This window comes from Hemibagrus wyckioides, linkage group LG01 (assembly GCF_019097595.1).
Source record: "Hemibagrus wyckioides isolate EC202008001 linkage group LG01, SWU_Hwy_1.0, whole genome shotgun sequence".
NCBI lineage: Eukaryota > Metazoa > Chordata > Actinopteri > Siluriformes > Bagridae > Hemibagrus > Hemibagrus wyckioides.
The window spans coordinates 13145077-13163411 of record NC_080710.1 but is presented as its reverse complement, the minus strand read 5'-3'; the positions used below and the strand labels follow the sequence as shown (position 1 = coordinate 13163411).

The 18335-nt window shown below is 38.2% G+C and overlaps 2 protein-coding genes across 4 annotated transcripts in view; both read left to right on the top strand.

The window, feature by feature from the left end:
- The window catches only part of chn2 (chimerin 2), a 41610-nt gene extending 26318 nt beyond the window's left edge, over nucleotides 1-15292 (top strand). The window contains exons 7-13 of one of the 2 annotated variants that reach the window (XM_058392185.1): nucleotides 9283-9369; nucleotides 10500-10584; nucleotides 11946-12119; nucleotides 12458-12535; nucleotides 12677-12814; nucleotides 13052-13157; nucleotides 14201-15291. In XM_058392185.1, the coding sequence (XP_058248168.1) occupies nucleotides 9283-9369; nucleotides 10500-10584; nucleotides 11946-12119; nucleotides 12458-12535; nucleotides 12677-12814; nucleotides 13052-13157; nucleotides 14201-14372 (840 nt within the window). In that variant the 3' untranslated portion in view covers nucleotides 14373-15291. Of the gene's footprint in view, nucleotides 1-7267; nucleotides 9232-9282; nucleotides 9370-10499; nucleotides 10585-11945; nucleotides 12120-12457; nucleotides 12536-12676; nucleotides 12815-13051; nucleotides 13158-14200 lie in introns of those variants that run through there. The other variant, XM_058392194.1, reaches the window with a different exon arrangement.
- A 426-nt stretch (nucleotides 15293-15718) lies between these two features.
- LOC131354281 (proline-rich protein 15-like protein) lies at nucleotides 15719-17760 on the top strand. Of its 2 annotated transcripts, none has more exons than XM_058391867.1 (2): nucleotides 15719-15926; nucleotides 16248-17760. In XM_058391867.1, exon 2 carries the CDS (start codon nucleotides 16294-16296, stop codon nucleotides 16573-16575), a length of 282 nt encoding a protein of 93 aa, XP_058247850.1. In that variant the 5' UTR covers nucleotides 15719-15926; nucleotides 16248-16293; the 3' UTR covers nucleotides 16576-17760. The 2 variants fall into 2 exon arrangements, with proteins under 2 accessions (XP_058247850.1, XP_058247771.1); XM_058391788.1 differs by having other exon boundaries at nucleotides 15720-15926; nucleotides 16277-17760.
- Nucleotides 17761-18335: the final 575 nt, after the last annotated feature.

Here is an 18335-nt window from a genome sequence, read left to right as displayed (position 1 = left end):
TAATAATAATAATAATAATAATAATAATAAATTCATCAGTCTCCCTAAATATAGATATATTGTATGAACTTACTCCTCCTGTTCGAATATTAGACTCAATAAATATACACTACATTGCCAAAGGTTTTGGGACACCCCTCCAAATCATTGAATTCAGGGGTTGTTTTTCAGGAGTTTGAGCTTGGCCCCTTAGTTCCAGTGAAAGGAACTCTTAATGCTTCAGCATACCAAGACATTTATTACAATATCATGCTCCCAATTTTGTGGGAACAGATTGGGGATGACCTCTTCCTGTTCCAACATGACTGTACACCAGTGCACAAAGCAAGGTCCATAAAGACATGGATGAGTTTGATGTGGAGGAACTTCAGAGAGTCCTGACCTCAAACCTGATAGAACACCTTTGGGAGGGATTAAAGCAGAGACTGCAAGCCATGCCTTTCGTCCAACATCAGTGCCTGCCCTTACAGATGCGCTTCCAGTGAAATGGTCAAAATTTCAATAAACACACTCCTAAACCTTGTGAAAAAACCTTTCATGTTCTAAATTGTAAATTTAATGACCACATGCAATCGTCATTAGATTCCTTATTTATAGTGCTATTTCTTCAGATTTGTATTGACCCCATTCAGTTCAAATGACGATTCAAATACTATAAGAAGTCATAAAAAATATTCGTTCAATAATGATAGGTTGCATCACTGTAACAAATTGAAAATTATTATGAAATTATACTATTAAAAATGGTCGACCCAATGAGTACACTTTACTATGTCGTAAAGCAGAGAAATAAAAAGAAATGCGGGTTTTCTCCTTTTATTAAAACCAATAAAACAGACAGGCAGTGAGGTTCCGTAAACATAAAACATTAAGTATCTCAGGTGAGACTTTACAAAGTGTGACTGCGTTATTTCCAAGAGTGATAGCAAACAAATGAGCGTGATTAGTGTTCAGAGCTACAACTGAATACACCACTATACAGTACTGTAGGTGAAAGCAGTACCCCAAAGCAAGCAGTAGTCTGTCCGGATTCTCAGTAATCATAAAACAGTAGGAGAGAAATATCTGTATCACCTTCTGCTTCCTCTGAGATTCTGCAGTAGAGAATCAGTGGACACTGCTCTATCCCATAAAGCAGTGAGATTAGTGTAGAAGACCTGTCTGGATCAAATATGACAGAAGGCAGTGTGTCGGCTATTTTGAAGTGTAAGTGCTATACATTTACATTTACATTTACATTTCTGGCATTTGGCAGACACTCTTCTCCAGAGCGACATACAAGTGTGCTTTAAAGTCTCTGCCAATGAATACATTAACACTGGTTCAATAGGTCAGAGACTTAGGATACCATCAGCCTAAAAACTGTTGAGAGGATTTTTTTTAAATCAACTTAGAACAATGCATAAATCAAATAGGGAAAATAAGAGCTAGTTTAAGGGTTTCATGAAGAGTTAGGTGTTTAGGAGACAGTCAGTGTAGGCTATATGGGGAAGTTCATTCCACCACCTTGGTGAGAATGAGAACAGAGAAGAGTCTAGATGTAGACCTACCTTGTACCCTGAGTGATTGTGGGAACAGTCGAGCAGTGCTAGTGGATTGGAGGGAGCATTGTGCAGTGTAAGGAGTAATAAGAGCTTTGAGATAAGAGGGTACTGGTCCATTCTTGGCTTTGTAGGCAAGCATCAGTGTTTTGAATAAGTGAAGGGAACAAACTTGGAAACAAGTCACACAGCTATAGGTAGTAACCATTGTTCTTTTGTTACTTGTTTAAAAACACCAGCTAACTTGTTAAAGGTTTTTTGAAAAATAAATAAATAAAAAATTGTGACATTGTAGATCACATGACAATTACAACATGGAGGATCCTGATTGTATTTATACTACACACATATACTGAACAATACTGTATCAACAGCCGAGGAGTCGGCTACTGAACTGAATGCAGTATGTACACTCACAGTGTGGGATTTCGGACGGCCACCAAGTGATTTTGAGCAGAGAATGTAGCGTAACTGGAGGTCTTGCAGCCTGTAGAACTATCGATCGAAACTTTTTGTTATATAGTGCTAGATGTGGTGATGTTATTACATTATGATTATATGAAGATGTTATTACACTCTATATTAGAGCTTTGGATAGGACTGTGGGTTGTATGCTATTTTGTGACTCATATTTGAATATTGCATGATTTGTTACTTATTTTCACTTTGATGATTTATTGAGACTGGGAGAGAGAGAGAGAGAGAGAGAGAGAGAGAGAGAACGAACCAGGCTGCACTTGAACAGCTCTTCGGCGATGACTGCACTAACTCAGGCTTTCACATGCTTCCTGTGCATGATTGGCTACTTCAGAATAAAGTACAGTTTCTCCCCGGAGGAGCTCAGCACCAGTAATCAAAACAGGCATAAACAACACAAGCCCACATCTCGTTTCAAAAGTAGGACACAAATGAACTCCACTTTCTGAAGGGTCAATTACAAGTCATTGACCGTACATGTGCGCTTACTGGCCATTTGAATAGGAACACTTGTAAACCTGTTCATGCGTGCAGTTATCCAACCAGCCAATCACGTGGCAGCAGTGTAGTGCATGCAATAATGTAGAAACAGGTCGAGAGTTTCAGTTATTGTTGACATCAAATATCAATGAGATGGAAAATATAATCCAAGTGACTCTAAACACAATGTTTTTGTGTCATTCAGGTTAAACTCTAGAGTGAAAATACTCAAAAACACACAGATCACATTTCTCCCCATTCTGATATTTGATGTAAACATCGACTGAAGCTCTTGTGATTTTATACATTGCACTACTGCCACATAATTGGCTGACTGGATGAGTCCATGGACGTGCAGATGTACAGGTATTACTGTAAAAGAGTTTGTCTCAGTGATGTTATGAAATAGTGCTGCATTTAAAACCGATCTTGCTTGCAATATTAAAAAAGAGCTTTGTTGCATCCTCTGGCTATGAGAAATGAGAAATTCAAATGAAATTCCTCCCTTCTGAATTGCGGCAAGGCCATGAATAATCTGTGAGTTTGCTGTTTACCCAACACTTTAATCTCCTCACACAGCACATGCACAGCTCAAGAGCATTTCCTTAAGCCTGATGAATAAAACATTTCTCCTCGTGCGCAGATCCTTTGAGTAAAGAAATGGAATCTAAACGCATGTGCTATGATTGTAGAACATGGGAACTGGAGAACATGGAGTTAGAGAATACAGTGTAACTGGTACACAAACTGGTATCAGTATCAATTTATATTATGTATAGGCATCTAAAAGTCATCATACACAGGGGAAAACACTCCCCAGTTTTTTCATGCTTGCTAAGTTTCCTGGTAAAGTTCATCACAACCTTTTAACAGCTTCCTGATTAAGAGAATGACTTCACTATGCTCTTCTTTTGTCAAAGGCATTCTAAAAGGCTATCTCACAAAATATATAATACATACTAAATATGAAACATTTTGGAAGCGTTAATTTCCCTCTTACTCTGTAGTAATATACTATATACAATATATATACACCGACCAGGCATAACATTATGACCACCTGCCTAATATTGTGTTGGTCCCCCTTTTGCTGCCAAAACAGCCCTGACCCATCATGCACTGTGTAATCTGACACCTTTCTACCAGAACCAGCATTAACTTCTTCAGCAAGTTGATCGGAACACACAGGCCAGCATTCGCTCCCCACGTGCATCAATGAGCCTTGGCCGTTGAGATACTTAGCGTTATTCACTTCACCTCTCAGTGCTCTTAATGTTATGCCTGATTGGTGTACTATATGTATATTTATATAAGTATGGGTTAGGGTTATATGTTTTTTGTTTAATTAATGTTCATTAACATATGACCATATTGTATGCTTGACATCTTAGTACTCACATCTGGTCATTCTGTCTTTCAGTTTGTAGGTAGGGACTAAAACTGGTCTGCATTTTAACTGGGGAAATTGTGCAATATTACTATTCATATTATTAACCCATTATTACTCAAAACCTGCCTGTTTGTACCATTACTAAACATACATATGAAGTACACTTAACATATGGCCTAAATATGTTTTTTGTCATTTCACTACAAATGGCCATGATGTAAATGAGGAGATCATTGAACTTACATTACATTTACAAACACGTGGATTTAGTAGAATGAATATGCATTTATAACTCCAACAATTCTGATCTTATTGTAGTCATTTGCACATAATTACTTCTACCAATAAAATAACACCTGTTTTAATGTTTGCAGCAAATGAGACTTTTAATTCCAAAGTTCTTTTATAACATGTCAAGCAGTTGCCATGGTAACTGAGCTTTACTGAGTGTGGCACTGTTTCACGAAACGATGCACCAGAGGTGAACATGAATGTGAAGTGCTTTATGATCTAAAAATGAGGAATCTCACTGAATAGAAGACAGAGAAGCGGTGGAGCTGCAATGATCCAAACCCCTGAGGTGTCGACATGTCAGGATCAATACAGAAAATGTGTGTATTTTTTGCAAGAGGAGTAACTAACTGCTAGTAACATTAACTAGTCGTTTAACTGACACCTAAATGACAGATTAAATAACTTGGAGAGTAATAATGTATAATATAGAGTATATACTTTGTTATAACCATTAACCTGCGTGCTAGCCAGTGTTGATTACACTAGAAGGGCTAAGTATGCTGCTAGTTCAGCATCATCATTGCACCACATACAATTTTTACTGTCTTGATCATACTAGATAGCACTGACTAACACACATAAGGAGGCAACACATGTGCTGCACACAAAAATGAAGTACAGCCTCTCTGAGGTGACATAATACATGCTATCCCGTGCCTCTTTGCTCTTCCTAGCTCTACCTGTCCAGCCACCTGTTTGACTTTCAGGGAACCTCACATGCTTGTCCACATGACCTTGTTATTGCCCAAGTGATGTCTGGTAAATTTCTAACTAATTTCAAAGAAGATGTGGTTAATTTATCTATATTTCTAAGTGACTGATTCATTACCTGCACTGATAGATGAAGTATTTCACAAAACTTGGGCTCTCGCTGTAATGCATGTTTTTCTCATGGCCTGCTACAGACAAGTCCAGCTGGTGTCTTCCTCTGTTGAGAAATGAACGTCTTCTTAAATAGTACAAAATCCTTAAATGACAGATTAATGGTCCATGGAGATGTTGGTCTGAAAGAAAATGAGGAACAAAACTCCTGTAGACACTTTTTGTTCTTTTATTTAACCTAGTATATGAGCAACCAGTTAAAGCAGCCTTAAGCTTATACACTATTATTTGCAGTAACAGCTTGTATAATAGGTCTATTTTATTTTTGAGTATTTTACTATTTGTACAAATCCTTACATATAAAGAGGCACTGATTGCATGTTTTCTGACTTTCAGGCAATGACTTTAGAGATTATAAAGGCATACTGCATTTCTAAGCTACACTGATACTGTACTGTTTGTGCCGAGCTTGTTTTCTGTATCTCTGTGGCTCATACATAGAAACACTTGTGTATTTTTTTTTTTTTAATTTATCCCACAATGCCCTGGTTTTCTTCATGTACTCAGCTGCTGTGTTTTGTCCCTGTATCGTGACTAGAGAGAATGGAGAAAAGGGACCAGTCCCCTTTGTCCCTCGCTGTCATGCTACTCCTTCTCTCAGCATTCATTAAGCGACAAGAAGACGTGCCCAAAGACAGCAAGTGCAAGTCTTGTTCTATTTATGCTTTAAAGCCAATTTATAAAGAACACATCTCGCAAACACTTTTTAGTCGTCTCACTGAACAGATATTCTTAAAATCTGGAGGCACAATGGCACAACGATGCCTCACAGCTCCAGGGTTTGATCCAGGGATCGATCCTAATTCTGGTCATTAGACACATATATAATGAGCAGAGGCCTGAACCTGAGGGTGCCCCACATCCAAGAGTAGTAACCAAAAAAGACGTAGCTATACATTTCCTATGACATATATAAGACTTAAACCAATCCTGTACATCCCCCTAAAGGTAGCTGTCATATATAACAGGAGAAAAGGTGGCCCACATTCTAAATATTCAGTTCACCAACCTCAGTAGGGAACCAGTGTAAAAAAAAAAAAAAAACATGTTGTTTGTTCACTGCCATAGTGTCTCCTGCTATGTTTTTAAGTGAATTCTGTTGCAACTATAGCTGGCCAAGCTTCCACTGTCCCCTGCATATTTCAGTGACACCGCTGTGTGTATAGACTTTATTATTAATATTACTTTCTTATCATGTACAGAATGCAAGCACTATGTGTTGGATGGAAATGTTGCTTATTCTACACACCTATGACTTGTGTTACAATCTATGTAAATCTAGACAAGTGTATACTGTATACACAAAATTTGCCACATGCCTCTGCAACAAAATTCTGACAAACAATCAAAAAAGATATAATAACAAAATATCAGTTTTTCGGTCTACACTATAACTTCGTAATCTCTATGTATACATAGAACCATGAACATGTTTCACCAAAATTATATAAAAAATGTTCATCATAACCTAACCTATGCTTTCTGCCTGCAGAGATCATGTGAGGTGAATATGAAGCCAGTTTTTTAACATAGTGAATGTCAGGCTTTGTGACTTTTGATGGCGTAGTGAAACAGATACAAGCCTAATAGATCCCATGTGTAAACTGTATAAATACCACTGTATAAATTCTCTGCAATTCACACACACCCTTGTTGACAGTGTAGAGAAGTCATCATGTCTCCAGCACTTAGTGTTTTTGGGTTGTCCGTCTGTCTGTCTGAGATAATTGTTAGTGTGATGTGTCAAGAACAAATGGTTGAATGTTTGTAGTATTTATATGGGGTTATCAGTGTAACCAGCAGATAAAATGATTAGATTTTGGATTTGATCCAAGCTGTATCAAGGTCAGTTGTCCAAAAGTTTCCTTTAATAGTCTCCTCCGTGTTAATGTTCAGAAACTCAAGGCTCATTTTTTGCTAGCTGCGACTTTTCCGTTCCACATGTCAGTCCATGTGTCTATGAGATTCTCATTAGTGCGTTATTTCAAGAACAAGTGTTTGAAAGGGGTTCTAGGGTTTATATGGAATTATCATAATAACCAGCAGACGAACCGACTACATTTTATATTTTATCCAAATGGGATAAAGGTTACAACAGGGTGAAATGTCTAAAATTGTTTTTCTCCAATAGATTCCTTACTGTTTGTCCATCCATGTGTCTGTTAGTGTCTCACGAGCACACTAGCACAATATATCTCATGAATGAGTGGTTGAATATTTCTAGGAATTAAATGGAAATCATACTAATCTGCAAATGAACTGATTAGATTTTGGAATTGACCCAAATAGGGTCAAAGTCACAGCAAGGTCAGATGTCTGAAATAGTTCTTCCTCGATAGCTTGCTTCATTTTTGAAATCAATTTTAAGGGTATCTCTGGCAAACAAGTTAAAATCAAGAAAAACTGGACTTGTTTTTCGGTGGTGGAAGCATCCTCGACTTGTTGAATGCTAATCCAAAAACCAGATATTAACCAGATGAATTATAATATGAATGGGAATAAGGTATGTAATATGTAGCAGAAAATCACCATCTGAGCTTTACTGTGCTCCCTGTAGGTGGTGCCACCTGTTGTCCCCCCAGGCTGTAGCTCTCTTAGGCCAGACCAGAAAGGTCAGCAGCACTGAACTCTACAGCCAGCTTTGTCCCCGACAGTGCTATGCTAGAAATGTGCTTATCTCTTGCTATTTGTTTACACCCGTATAGGAGAATGCCCCTTTTAAACATTTCAGACATTTCTGTTTATCTTTGTTAAGAATCACCATGCCATGATCCTGAACCATGTCCTGAAGTGGTTTTTAAAGCTTCACTTGATGTGTGCATGTTCTATTGTCAGAGCATATTTTTTCTATTTGCAACAGAGCATTGTTAATATTAAAGGCAGCAGGTGTGTAATCATATTTTTTTTCTTAGTCTGACATGCAGCTTTGCAATAATAAAAATGTGGGTTTATTTTCCTGGCTGTTTCCACAGCTCATGCCACAGATCCCAGGAATATATTCACTTAAATATTATTGCCATTATTCTGGTGGCATTGTGCTGTGTGTATAAAAGGGTACACTGAAAACCACAACACCTTAAAATGCACATCTGCTCATTTCGTCTCTGCTTCCTTAAGAAAAGGTGAATGGTTATGATGGAATATTTAATATAAATTTGATTCATTCAGGTAGGGTAACTGCTTTATGTTGTGTGAAATGTGACCTGTAGCTTCTGCCTCAATTTCCACAAGCAGTGTATTTGACATGATGTTAATGAATGAGTGAATGGAGTCTTGCGTTACTATGTGGGACACCATGCTGGAGGCTTGCATTCTGCTGCTGGCCTTGCAAATGTTTTACTATAGAAACATTCAGTCTAGACTCTAGGATGCTAGGCTAGGATTTTAAGAACTAGAAGATTACATTGTGAGGAGAAGTGTACTGCGATTACATCTGTTATCTGGTCTGGTCCTGAGCAGATCATCTGGATGGGCTGGGTATGTGTGGGTAGAGAATGATAAGCAACAGTGGCTTATCGGAGAAGGAAAGAAATAGCTCAGCACTCTGAGTTTCTGACACTGAGATAATCTCCCTTGATTATTTCACGAAAATGGCTGATGTTGGATTAAAGCGTGGCTTTTGGATTTCTGTGCTCTGAAAGACATGAGAGATGGCCAGTGTATTAAGGAAGCAGAGAGGAAACACATAGTCAGAAGCACAGTGCTCGAACAGACATTCATCTCTTCCAGCACTCAGACCGGATTTAATCGATCCAGCAATTGAAAGCTACTGAGCCATGCTAAGCTCTTCTGCCTCCCCCTCTCCTCTCCTCCTTTCTAACCTTCCTATACTACTCTCTCACCCTCCCTCTGCCTGTGCCCTTCTTTGGCAGTGCTGGATGACTCCTATTGTGTTAGGCACACTCCAGCCCCTCAGGCAGACCTCCTCCCTCTTTCTGTCTCAATCCTCACTATGGAGGTCATCCAGCTCAGTTTGTCCTCGAAGCCAAAGCAGGCTTATCCTCCTTACTCCTCACTACCACCTTGTCCACCTCCACATCTTCTTCTCCAGAGGAGATGCAGGCTCACTGGGAGCCAACAGGGAGTGACCTGGCTCCTCTTCGAGCGAGGAAACAGGAAAGGAAGCGCCAGGAATTGCTGGCTCTAGCTCTTGGGCTGAGGCTAGGGGTTAAAGACACACTGCTCTGGAAGCCAATAAAACTTTTGGCTTGTCCACAGATCTCTAACTCACCACTGGGCAGACGCAGTGCTCTGAAAGATGGGCCCGAGAAGCAGTGCAACTACGAGAAGGTCCATAATTTTAAGGTAAGCACTAAGCAAATACATGGTTGTAACTGTAATATTAATTATGCACTGCTTTATATTGCAAATGATTTAGCTATACCTGTGCTCAGTGAATTATCATGTCCTGTACTACACCTAATTGATGAACCAGTGAACAGATGAGAATTGAATTCTCAGCTCAATACCTCTTGTGCTTTGGTGGATCTGTAGTCCATTAGAACAGGAAGATGGGATATTTTGCTGAAAAGTCTCTATCATTTGCTGTCATTGTAAATTGCAGATTTTAGCAACACCTACCATTTGTAAACCGACTTTTTCCATGTTGCCTGCTAGCAAATAAGAAAGGCAGACATAGGTTATCATGTGCTATTCTTGACACTCCCTTAAATAGTACATACACTGTGTTTAAGGATAGTCATCATAAAGGCATTAGATGTATTATAATTGTGCTGTAATAATACATAATTCACGGTGTATTAATAAACCTTGTTTGGTTTCAATGCTTTGCGACTTTACTTGAGGGTAAAAAAGAGATGACTTTTTTAAATTGGCAACAGACTTTCAGTTCCTTGAATTAAAAAATAAATAAAATAATAATAATAATAATAATAATAATAGTAATTTTGTACCCAATTGTTAACATTTCTACACAGATGGAATATGCAGAAGTAGATGCTTTAATTTTTAAATTTCCATTAATTTCATCAAATCTAAAGTGGTGAATGCAGTAGCCGGGAGCTTTGCATGCTCTCCCCATGTCCTCATGGGTTTACTCAGTGTTCTGTGGGTGTTCTGCCACTTCATAGCAGTAGATACATTGGCTATGTTAAATTGCCCCATGTCTGAATAAGTGTGTGACTGTATGGTGTCTTGTAGAGGACTGACATCCAATCCAGGCTGTATTCTTTCTTTATCCAGCAGGATGAAGTGCTGACTGAAGATGAATGAATGAATGAATGGTTATATGTATTTATTTAAGTCAATAAACATGTCTTGTTATAGTCATATAAAATACAAAATTGAGCATGTGCCTATAGGTCACAGGTTAATCAGCATCTTTAACCTTTTTCGGTTTTTGTAACTCTTTTGTATATTTTTCTATAATAATGTGAAAATGTGTGACCACATCTTCTCTGCCTTCTGCTGCATAGGTTCACACCTTCAGAGGCCCGCATTGGTGTGAATACTGTGCCAACTTCATGTGGGGTCTCATTGCCCAGGGTGTTCGCTGCTCAGGTATAACACAGCAAATCAAATGAAATGCTTTTTCAAAACCAGAACAGCTCTGAATGTCAAGTATAGACAAATCGTTCATATCAAGGCAGTAAAACACAAAGCTCTGAATAATGTAGTCTTGTTATTTTAACTGTGCCAACTCGCCCGTACACCTCAGTCCACCGACTCAGTGTAGAAACAGTATGCATGTCTCATGCAAATCAAAGCTGTAAGTATGCCATTGCAATGCGGCTGTATCACATTCCTGACTGACACCTGGTTTAGACCAGTTCCTCCTACAGTTTACTTGGAACTATTTATAGTGGCATGTACACTGTGCGTCCAAGACAGGCGTGGGAGCAACACACCCATGTGTCGTACAGAAACAAAACTGTATCGATACAAAACAAAAACTGTTGCAATTCACACACATACATTTAACTTTGTATTCTTGTGAGAACATTCCATTGAAAGCGAAGGCTAGGCTATGTCTAAATATAAACCTTGCATTAATCTCAGTAACCAAAAAGTTCTATGATTATTATAAAATGCGGTTTTCCTTTATTTAGAGACCAGGGAAGGTCAATGTCACCACAAGGTCACAACTGTCAGATATTTTTCTTCTTGTTTATAGAATTATCATTACAAAGCTTGTTCAACTCAGCACAGTATAGCTGCACAGATATGTGTTTTACATTATAATACATATAGTATAGTATCCGTAATACTGACCATTACGCATCAACCATTCAACTTGGTGATTTAGTTTAAGCTCATACTTTCAAAAGTCCTGAAATAATATTGTAAAGTCGTATTCTTCTGTTCTGATATATGTAGTGGCTTATATTAGTGACACAAGTTGAGTTTTTTTGATGCAGTCTGGTCCCAAACGTTTCCAGTCACAAGGTTTTGATACACTGAGCGGGTTTTCATAATTTTGACTTTAATCTTCAAACAAGAGCCGCTCTTGTTGGTGCCTGAGCCGCAGGCGAGACTTCTTGTCATCAGACTTGCTGAGAACTCAAATGGGAGACGAGAGAAAGCTTTTGTTTTTGTTCTTTCCTCTCCTCTTCTTCATCTTCTTCAAAGATAGACACATGCCTATTGAAATAGTGTTCTAGTATTTCACACAGGACACGTAGTCAACACACCCATTTGCAGGTGCACACAGGATCACACCCAGTCAATTTACATGTGCATGTATTTATTATAATAATAATAATAATAACGTTGATCAACATTTGTCAGTCCCATGCCAGCACATGGCTTAGGACACCATTTACACAGTAAGGTTATACAAACACTTGTGTTCACTGGAGACAGCTTGTCTGCATACACTGTGGTGACATTCTCATGGCTTTTTGACCTCTGACCCTTTGTAGACTGTGGACTGAACGTGCATAAACAATGCTCAAAACTGGTGCCCAGCGACTGTCAGCCAGACCTGCGGCGCATCAAGAAGGTTTTCAGCTGTGACCTCACCACGCTGGTTAAAGCTCACAATACACCACGGCCTATGGTCGTAGACATGTGCATCAGAGAAATTGAGCAAAGAGGTACTGATGTTCATGTGTTTCTTTTAATGAACAAGTTTGGCTCACCCTGCAAGATGCTAAGATACTGAGTCACCCTTTTGTTTTCTTTTCACTTGGATATACTATAATACCATACTGAATATACAATAATAATGTCACATTGTTTGCGTCACAGTTTGTCTTGTATATTGCATCATTTGCGTCACAGTTCGTGTTGCATGTTACGTTATTTGCATCACGGGTTGTCTGGTAAATTGATGGCATGACTTCATACAAAATGAATTTAATCGAATTTAATAAACCTTGCGTTATGGCAATTTAAGTTGGAATTACTGTAAGGTTTGTTTTTCCTTGTTAAGGACTGAAGTCAGAAGGGCTCTACAGAGTGTCTGGTTTTACAGAACATATAGAAGATGTGAGGCTGTCCTTTGACAGAGGTAGGTGGGCAAAAATTCATAAAATCCTAGCCTTAACCTTTGTGTGGTGTCAAATTTGGTATCAGTAGTCATTTTTGGGCTGTTTTAGCAAGGCTGTTTCAGTGAAATACACAGGTGACATTGACTGATTTTCCTTGACAGACGGTGAGAAGGCAGATATCAGTGCAAATGCATATCCAGACATCAACGCCATCACAGGAGCTTTGAAACTCTATCTGAGGGATCTGCCCATCCCTGTCATCACATACGACGTCTATTCCAAATTCATACAGGCAGCCAGTAAGAGCTCTTAAGATAATATCAAAAAAATAAATAAATAAATAAATAAATAAACGACTGACCATACTGTTTGTTTAGTGTGAACTAATTAAAGATAACACAGCCATAATTTTAATAAACAGTTAACATCAGTTCCTGCGAAAGGTGTGTATGGAGAGTTTAACTAAAAATCCTATTAAATTAAAGAAGCTGTGAAAATAAAACCTGCTTAAGTTTACCTTATATGTTTTTGTACAGAAATAAATGACCCTGACACCAGGCTAGAAGCAATCCACGATGGCCTGCTGCAGCTTCCTCCTGCCCACTATGAGACTCTTCGCTACCTGATGACCCATTTAAAGAGGTAAGTACCATCTCATTGCTGCTAGCTTTACCTCAACCTATGGTTCCTCAGTGGATTAGGCCCTGTTTAAATCTTCTCACAGGGTGCTTAAACTTGTTTTTTTCTTTAACCCTTTTTACTAATAAACTGGTAAATTTTGAACCAGTATGAACAAATTAATTATTTTATCGCCGCAAGTCTGATATAAAATTTATCAGGACACTGTTGGCTTTCAGCGTGAAACATTTTTACCCCTGGGCTAACCTTATACAGAATTTCATGCTTATATGCATGTTTTAGATGCCTATGAACAAGTACTTGAGGCATCTCAGCTAGCAAAAATCGGGTTTATATCACCATTCATGTTGAAGATATAAACGTCATTTGTGTGAAACAAAAATCATGGTTTTTGAGGGAGGGGTTTATGAAAATATTTCCACTCATAGGCTAGGTAAATACAGAGATACATAAGAAAAACTACAAATAACAGAGATGCATAAGAAAAACTACAAAAAAGCCCTGAGTGTCTACTTTCATATGAGCCATTAAGCACCATTGTGGTCTGACATGACATAGAAATTTAACAGAACCCCAAAACAGGAGCAAATCCTGTTTTTTGGATTCTGATACAAAAAGTTAAAGACTATTCTTTTATTGCTGTATGCTGTGTACCCATGTAATACTTATATTTAGCTGATATTCTTCATATACCAGTTCTCACTGGTGCTCCGGTCTCACATCACAAATACTAACAACCGTGTATCTTATATCCATTTTACTACCACAGATATCTTATTTTAGCACTGTGCATTTCTGTCTGGCTTTCAGTAAAAGTAGCTTCTGTGCCTGTCTTTTCTATGGAAAGGAGTGTGGCCTCCTGCTCTCGAAGCTATTTTCCCACTGAACTCTGTTTGCACAATACTGAATCATATTTACTGCACTGTATTGCAGCACACTGAGTCACACAGAGACATCTCTAAATAAGCGCCCACTTCAAAAATGTCTTCTTACTATTAGAGAATTGAAATATCTTACGATCATTTCTTCGTTTGCTCTTTCATTAGGGTCACTATGTATGAAAAAGACAATCTCATGAATGCAGAGAATCTCGGAATCGTCTTCGGTCCAACTTTGATGCAGCCACCAGACCAGAACACACTCGCCACCCTCAACGACATGAGGCACCAGAAACTGATCGTTCAGCTGTTGATTGAGCATGAAGATATCCTCTTTTAAAGCCATGAACTGTAAAGAACTTCCTACCGTGAGGAAGTCGGTGGGAGACCTTGTTTTGTTTCAAAAATAAAAGTCTTAATTGGTTTAAAATGTACATTTCATTTAACATATTCTAAATCACCAGTAGTAGATCAGGAAAAATGGGCGCTACTGTAAGCCTGCTCTTGAGGCTTGATGGATTTCTTGATCCTGTCTCAACGCTCTTCATAACTTTTTATTTAATTTGATCTGATTGTGAACAAATCATGAGATGAATTATTGTTTTGTATATATAAGTTGTTTGTATGGTACAAAAAAAAATGCAAAGGAATTTTACTGTTTCCCCAAATGCCAAATAATGTAAATAAACCCCGGTGGTATATGACTGACTGACTTTCATGGTTAGTATGTTGCACTGATATTGGTTTAATGTTTCATGGGTTAAAACTTCTTTGTGGTGTGTATATGTACACATTTTAATGTTTTACAATGACAAGACCCAATATGAAGCACTTTTGTTTTTCTTTGACAAAGATTGTAAATATTTTGATCTGTATTTTTTGCAAAATTTGGTGTTGATCGTTTGAAATATCATCGCCATTCAATTTCCTTTTCTTAAAGGAAAGGGTTCCGCTGCCATTCAGTGAGGTTCTGTTGTGCTTGTATATATATAACCATGGCTTATACTGTAAATTAGGATGCTGACGTGGAGCATTTTGACCATCTCAAACTGTGATGTCGACATGTGAGCCAGTGCACACGGATGGAAGCAGTGGATGGAGCCATACCTCATAATCAGGCCATTTATGAAAGAAATAATCGTCCCAATCTGATGCTTTTGAATGAATGAATTCACTCATTTGATATGAGAACTTTCTAAAAATGTGTTTTATTAAAAAAAAATATTTTCTGTGCAGGATGTAATTATGATTGTAATTTATCAAATTTATTAAATTACATAAAGCTGATTTTAAGCATGTTTCTTTCTCTTTCACTCTCTTTAAATAAGGATTAATTTAGGTTATTTTCGTGACTGCTGAGCAGGCCTGTATAGCGGATGAACGTGCAAATACTTCCCCACCTTTAATGTTAATCCTTTCCACATCTTCTATTACAAGAATCAGAATTATTTTGTTAACTGTTGCAGATTCGTCTCTGAGTTATGTGTTCTGTGACTTTCACCATGTTTCCATGGTGTGAAGACGCACCTGCTTTATACCAGGAGGTTATGTTAGCTGGTCAGACTGCTAAGTCTGAGAAGGTGAAACCAGTTTTCTTGGTGGAAACTGCTGCCAGACTCAACAGACCAATCACAAAGACAGTGGGAAGTCCTTATCCCAGTTCACAAAGGTGTGCTGGCTTAAAGGAAACTTATTAACAGTAGATCTTTTGCTTGTATAACATCATTGTCTCTGAGCTATAACAAGTCTGGAGTAGGTGGCAGTAAGACGGAAAGTATTTCTGTTGAAGAAAGAAGGAAATATTAGGTTTTAGGTTCAAAGAAACAGGAATACTGTGGGTGCTGAGACAAATTCTGACATTACTGCAAATATTTCACTGAATTTTGTGGCGCTGGTAAGTGGAATCTTTTTATATACACTTTTAATTAATATTTTTTAATGAAGTTGTTTATTTGAAATATACACTATTTATGACTTTAGATGGTTAACAGGCCTTTAGATGGTATCTATGTCTTTAGATGGTCTAGTTTTATAAAGAACCCCCACACACACCTGTCTTTTTTAAGAGAACCCCTCTGATGTAGAGATTTACATAAAACCATTAAGTATTCAAAGAGAGAATATCTGAATATCCTGTAGAAGTGTAGGTTCCAAAAATACCATGACCCTTTTATTATTTGTTGATAAGCTGTCAGTTAATAAGCACGTATTACAGGATATCTAATCACTGCTTGGTGTTATAAGGTGAAGTAAAGACTCAGATGGCGGAGAGGATTCCCTGGTGGAAGGCCTTCACCGGGAGGGTGCTGAGCAACATCCTTAAAGACGCTGCTGTTCAGCATGATCAAGGCTCAGACAGCAAAAACTCAGGCTTCCCAAGTGATGGATTTGACGTCTCACAGCTGGAACCTGCCATAATGGACACGTTCAGCCGAAACCTTACCGTCTCACGCTCCGGCCGCTTCAAGGAAAAACGCAAGGTCCGAGCCACTCTGCCCACCAACAAGAACATTTACGAAAGCAACACAGCCGTGGCCAAGTAGCCATGCTGAAATCCTAACATCCACCACAGACACTGATCTCAGAGGATCTCTCTGGTTGGTCAGTGAGGTTATTGTTGCTTACAATGGCTGAAGCTAACACAGTGAGAGCTTGAACAATGCAAACAATTTAGAACATATTTCGTTAATTAGGGTTATTAGGGTTAATTACTTGTTACAGGCTGTTCAGTCAAGCTAAATGCCCTCAGCTCTGAGAACACGTTTATATTTATTCATAGCTAACCAGGAGTGGTAGCTTTTTATTTTACCTGGAAACGTGGATATAAAAGATTTAAGTTCTGCTGTAATTACATCTAAAAGCAGCCCTAAAGCTTTAAATGCACATTATGGTACAGTTTTTCCTGAGACTTGCTAACACACTTACCCCTTGAACCCCTGTATAGGAAAACCTTTTGTAACAAAGCCCATTTTTTAGCGTGTGTGTGTGTGTGTGTGTGTGTGTGTGTGTGTGTGTGTGTGTGTGTGTGTGTGTGTGCATGTGTGTGTGGTTTGCACGTAGGTTAATTGCCTGTCACAGAGACTGGTCCCTTCTGATGTCTTGTGTTGATGTAGTAAATATTAATACAATGCCTGAGTGTTGTTCTAATGTTTATTTGTTAACTACTGATATGAAGGGCCACTTATTTATTCTATAAAGTTTTAAAGTTTCAATGCTTTTGTAACTGTTTGTATGAAGGATATTTACATATACAGTGATATATGAATGTAAATGGAACTAAATGTTCTAGTCTGATTTGGACATATGATGTAGTTTCAAGTAAGATCCATGCAGGGGCAATCCCTGCTCTCATGGTTGTTCAGAATGGGATCGTTTTTTGCACTAACAGATTTTTTTTAAGGATTATAACATTCATGTTACGTTATATTTCGAAATTTACAATTTGGATCAATGACAAGGTCATATAGTCATAAACCATTCCACACATTACATAAAGGAGTGTTGTGTACAAGAAGTACTACTTTAAAGACACATTGTGCCTAATGGCAGGTTGTGTCACCTTTAATGGATGGAATGTCATGTTTAAAAGCCGAAACGGAAGTGTGCTGTAGACGAGATCATACTGGTGCCTTACTATCATCTTGTTTATCACTGTAATCAGTATATCATTGTTTCCTTCCCATTTTCACTGAGGTTGACATCAAATAAACATACACATACAGCACCAAGCCAAGTGTTCGATTCTTTGTCTAAGAAGACTACCAAAGCTGCAGTGTGTAAGATTACCTCAAGAGCTATGAATGATGGCATGAGTATGGTAATAGTGTTTGGATGCATTAATCATCATGCTCCAACCTGATAAAGATAAAGTTGTTCAAAGCAAGCCAGCCAGCTTATATTACTTCTGCTAAAAAAAAAATATGTTGGGGAAAATGCATGTCAGAGTTTCCAGAAGCATTAGACCTAACTTAAAAGGTAAAACTAGACTTAACAACACATTTGGGACAATAGGCCCTGATCAGATGTCAAAAGGCATGGGTAATAAAAATTCGACACACCAGAAGCAGCCAGAGGTGTAAGTTTTGTTCACACTCCCTGTTGAAAAACAAAGCTTGTGGTAGAAAAAAATCCAGCACAGGCCAAACTGGTCAAACTCGTAGACTATATTTACCAAATAACTGCCGATGTTATTATTCCCCTTCATTATTCCTTGACTTAAATACTGAATGTCTGAGAACTTATAATGACCTCCATTTTGTATCAAGGAACTTGTTTAAACTGCAGCGATAATTCCGAAACTTTT

What these genes read in the sequence shown, in the direction of transcription:
- LOC131354281 (XM_058391867.1), top strand. Translation starts at nt 16,294, where the DNA reads ATGGCGGAGAGGATTCCCTGGTGGAAGGCCTTCACCGGGAGGGTGCTG.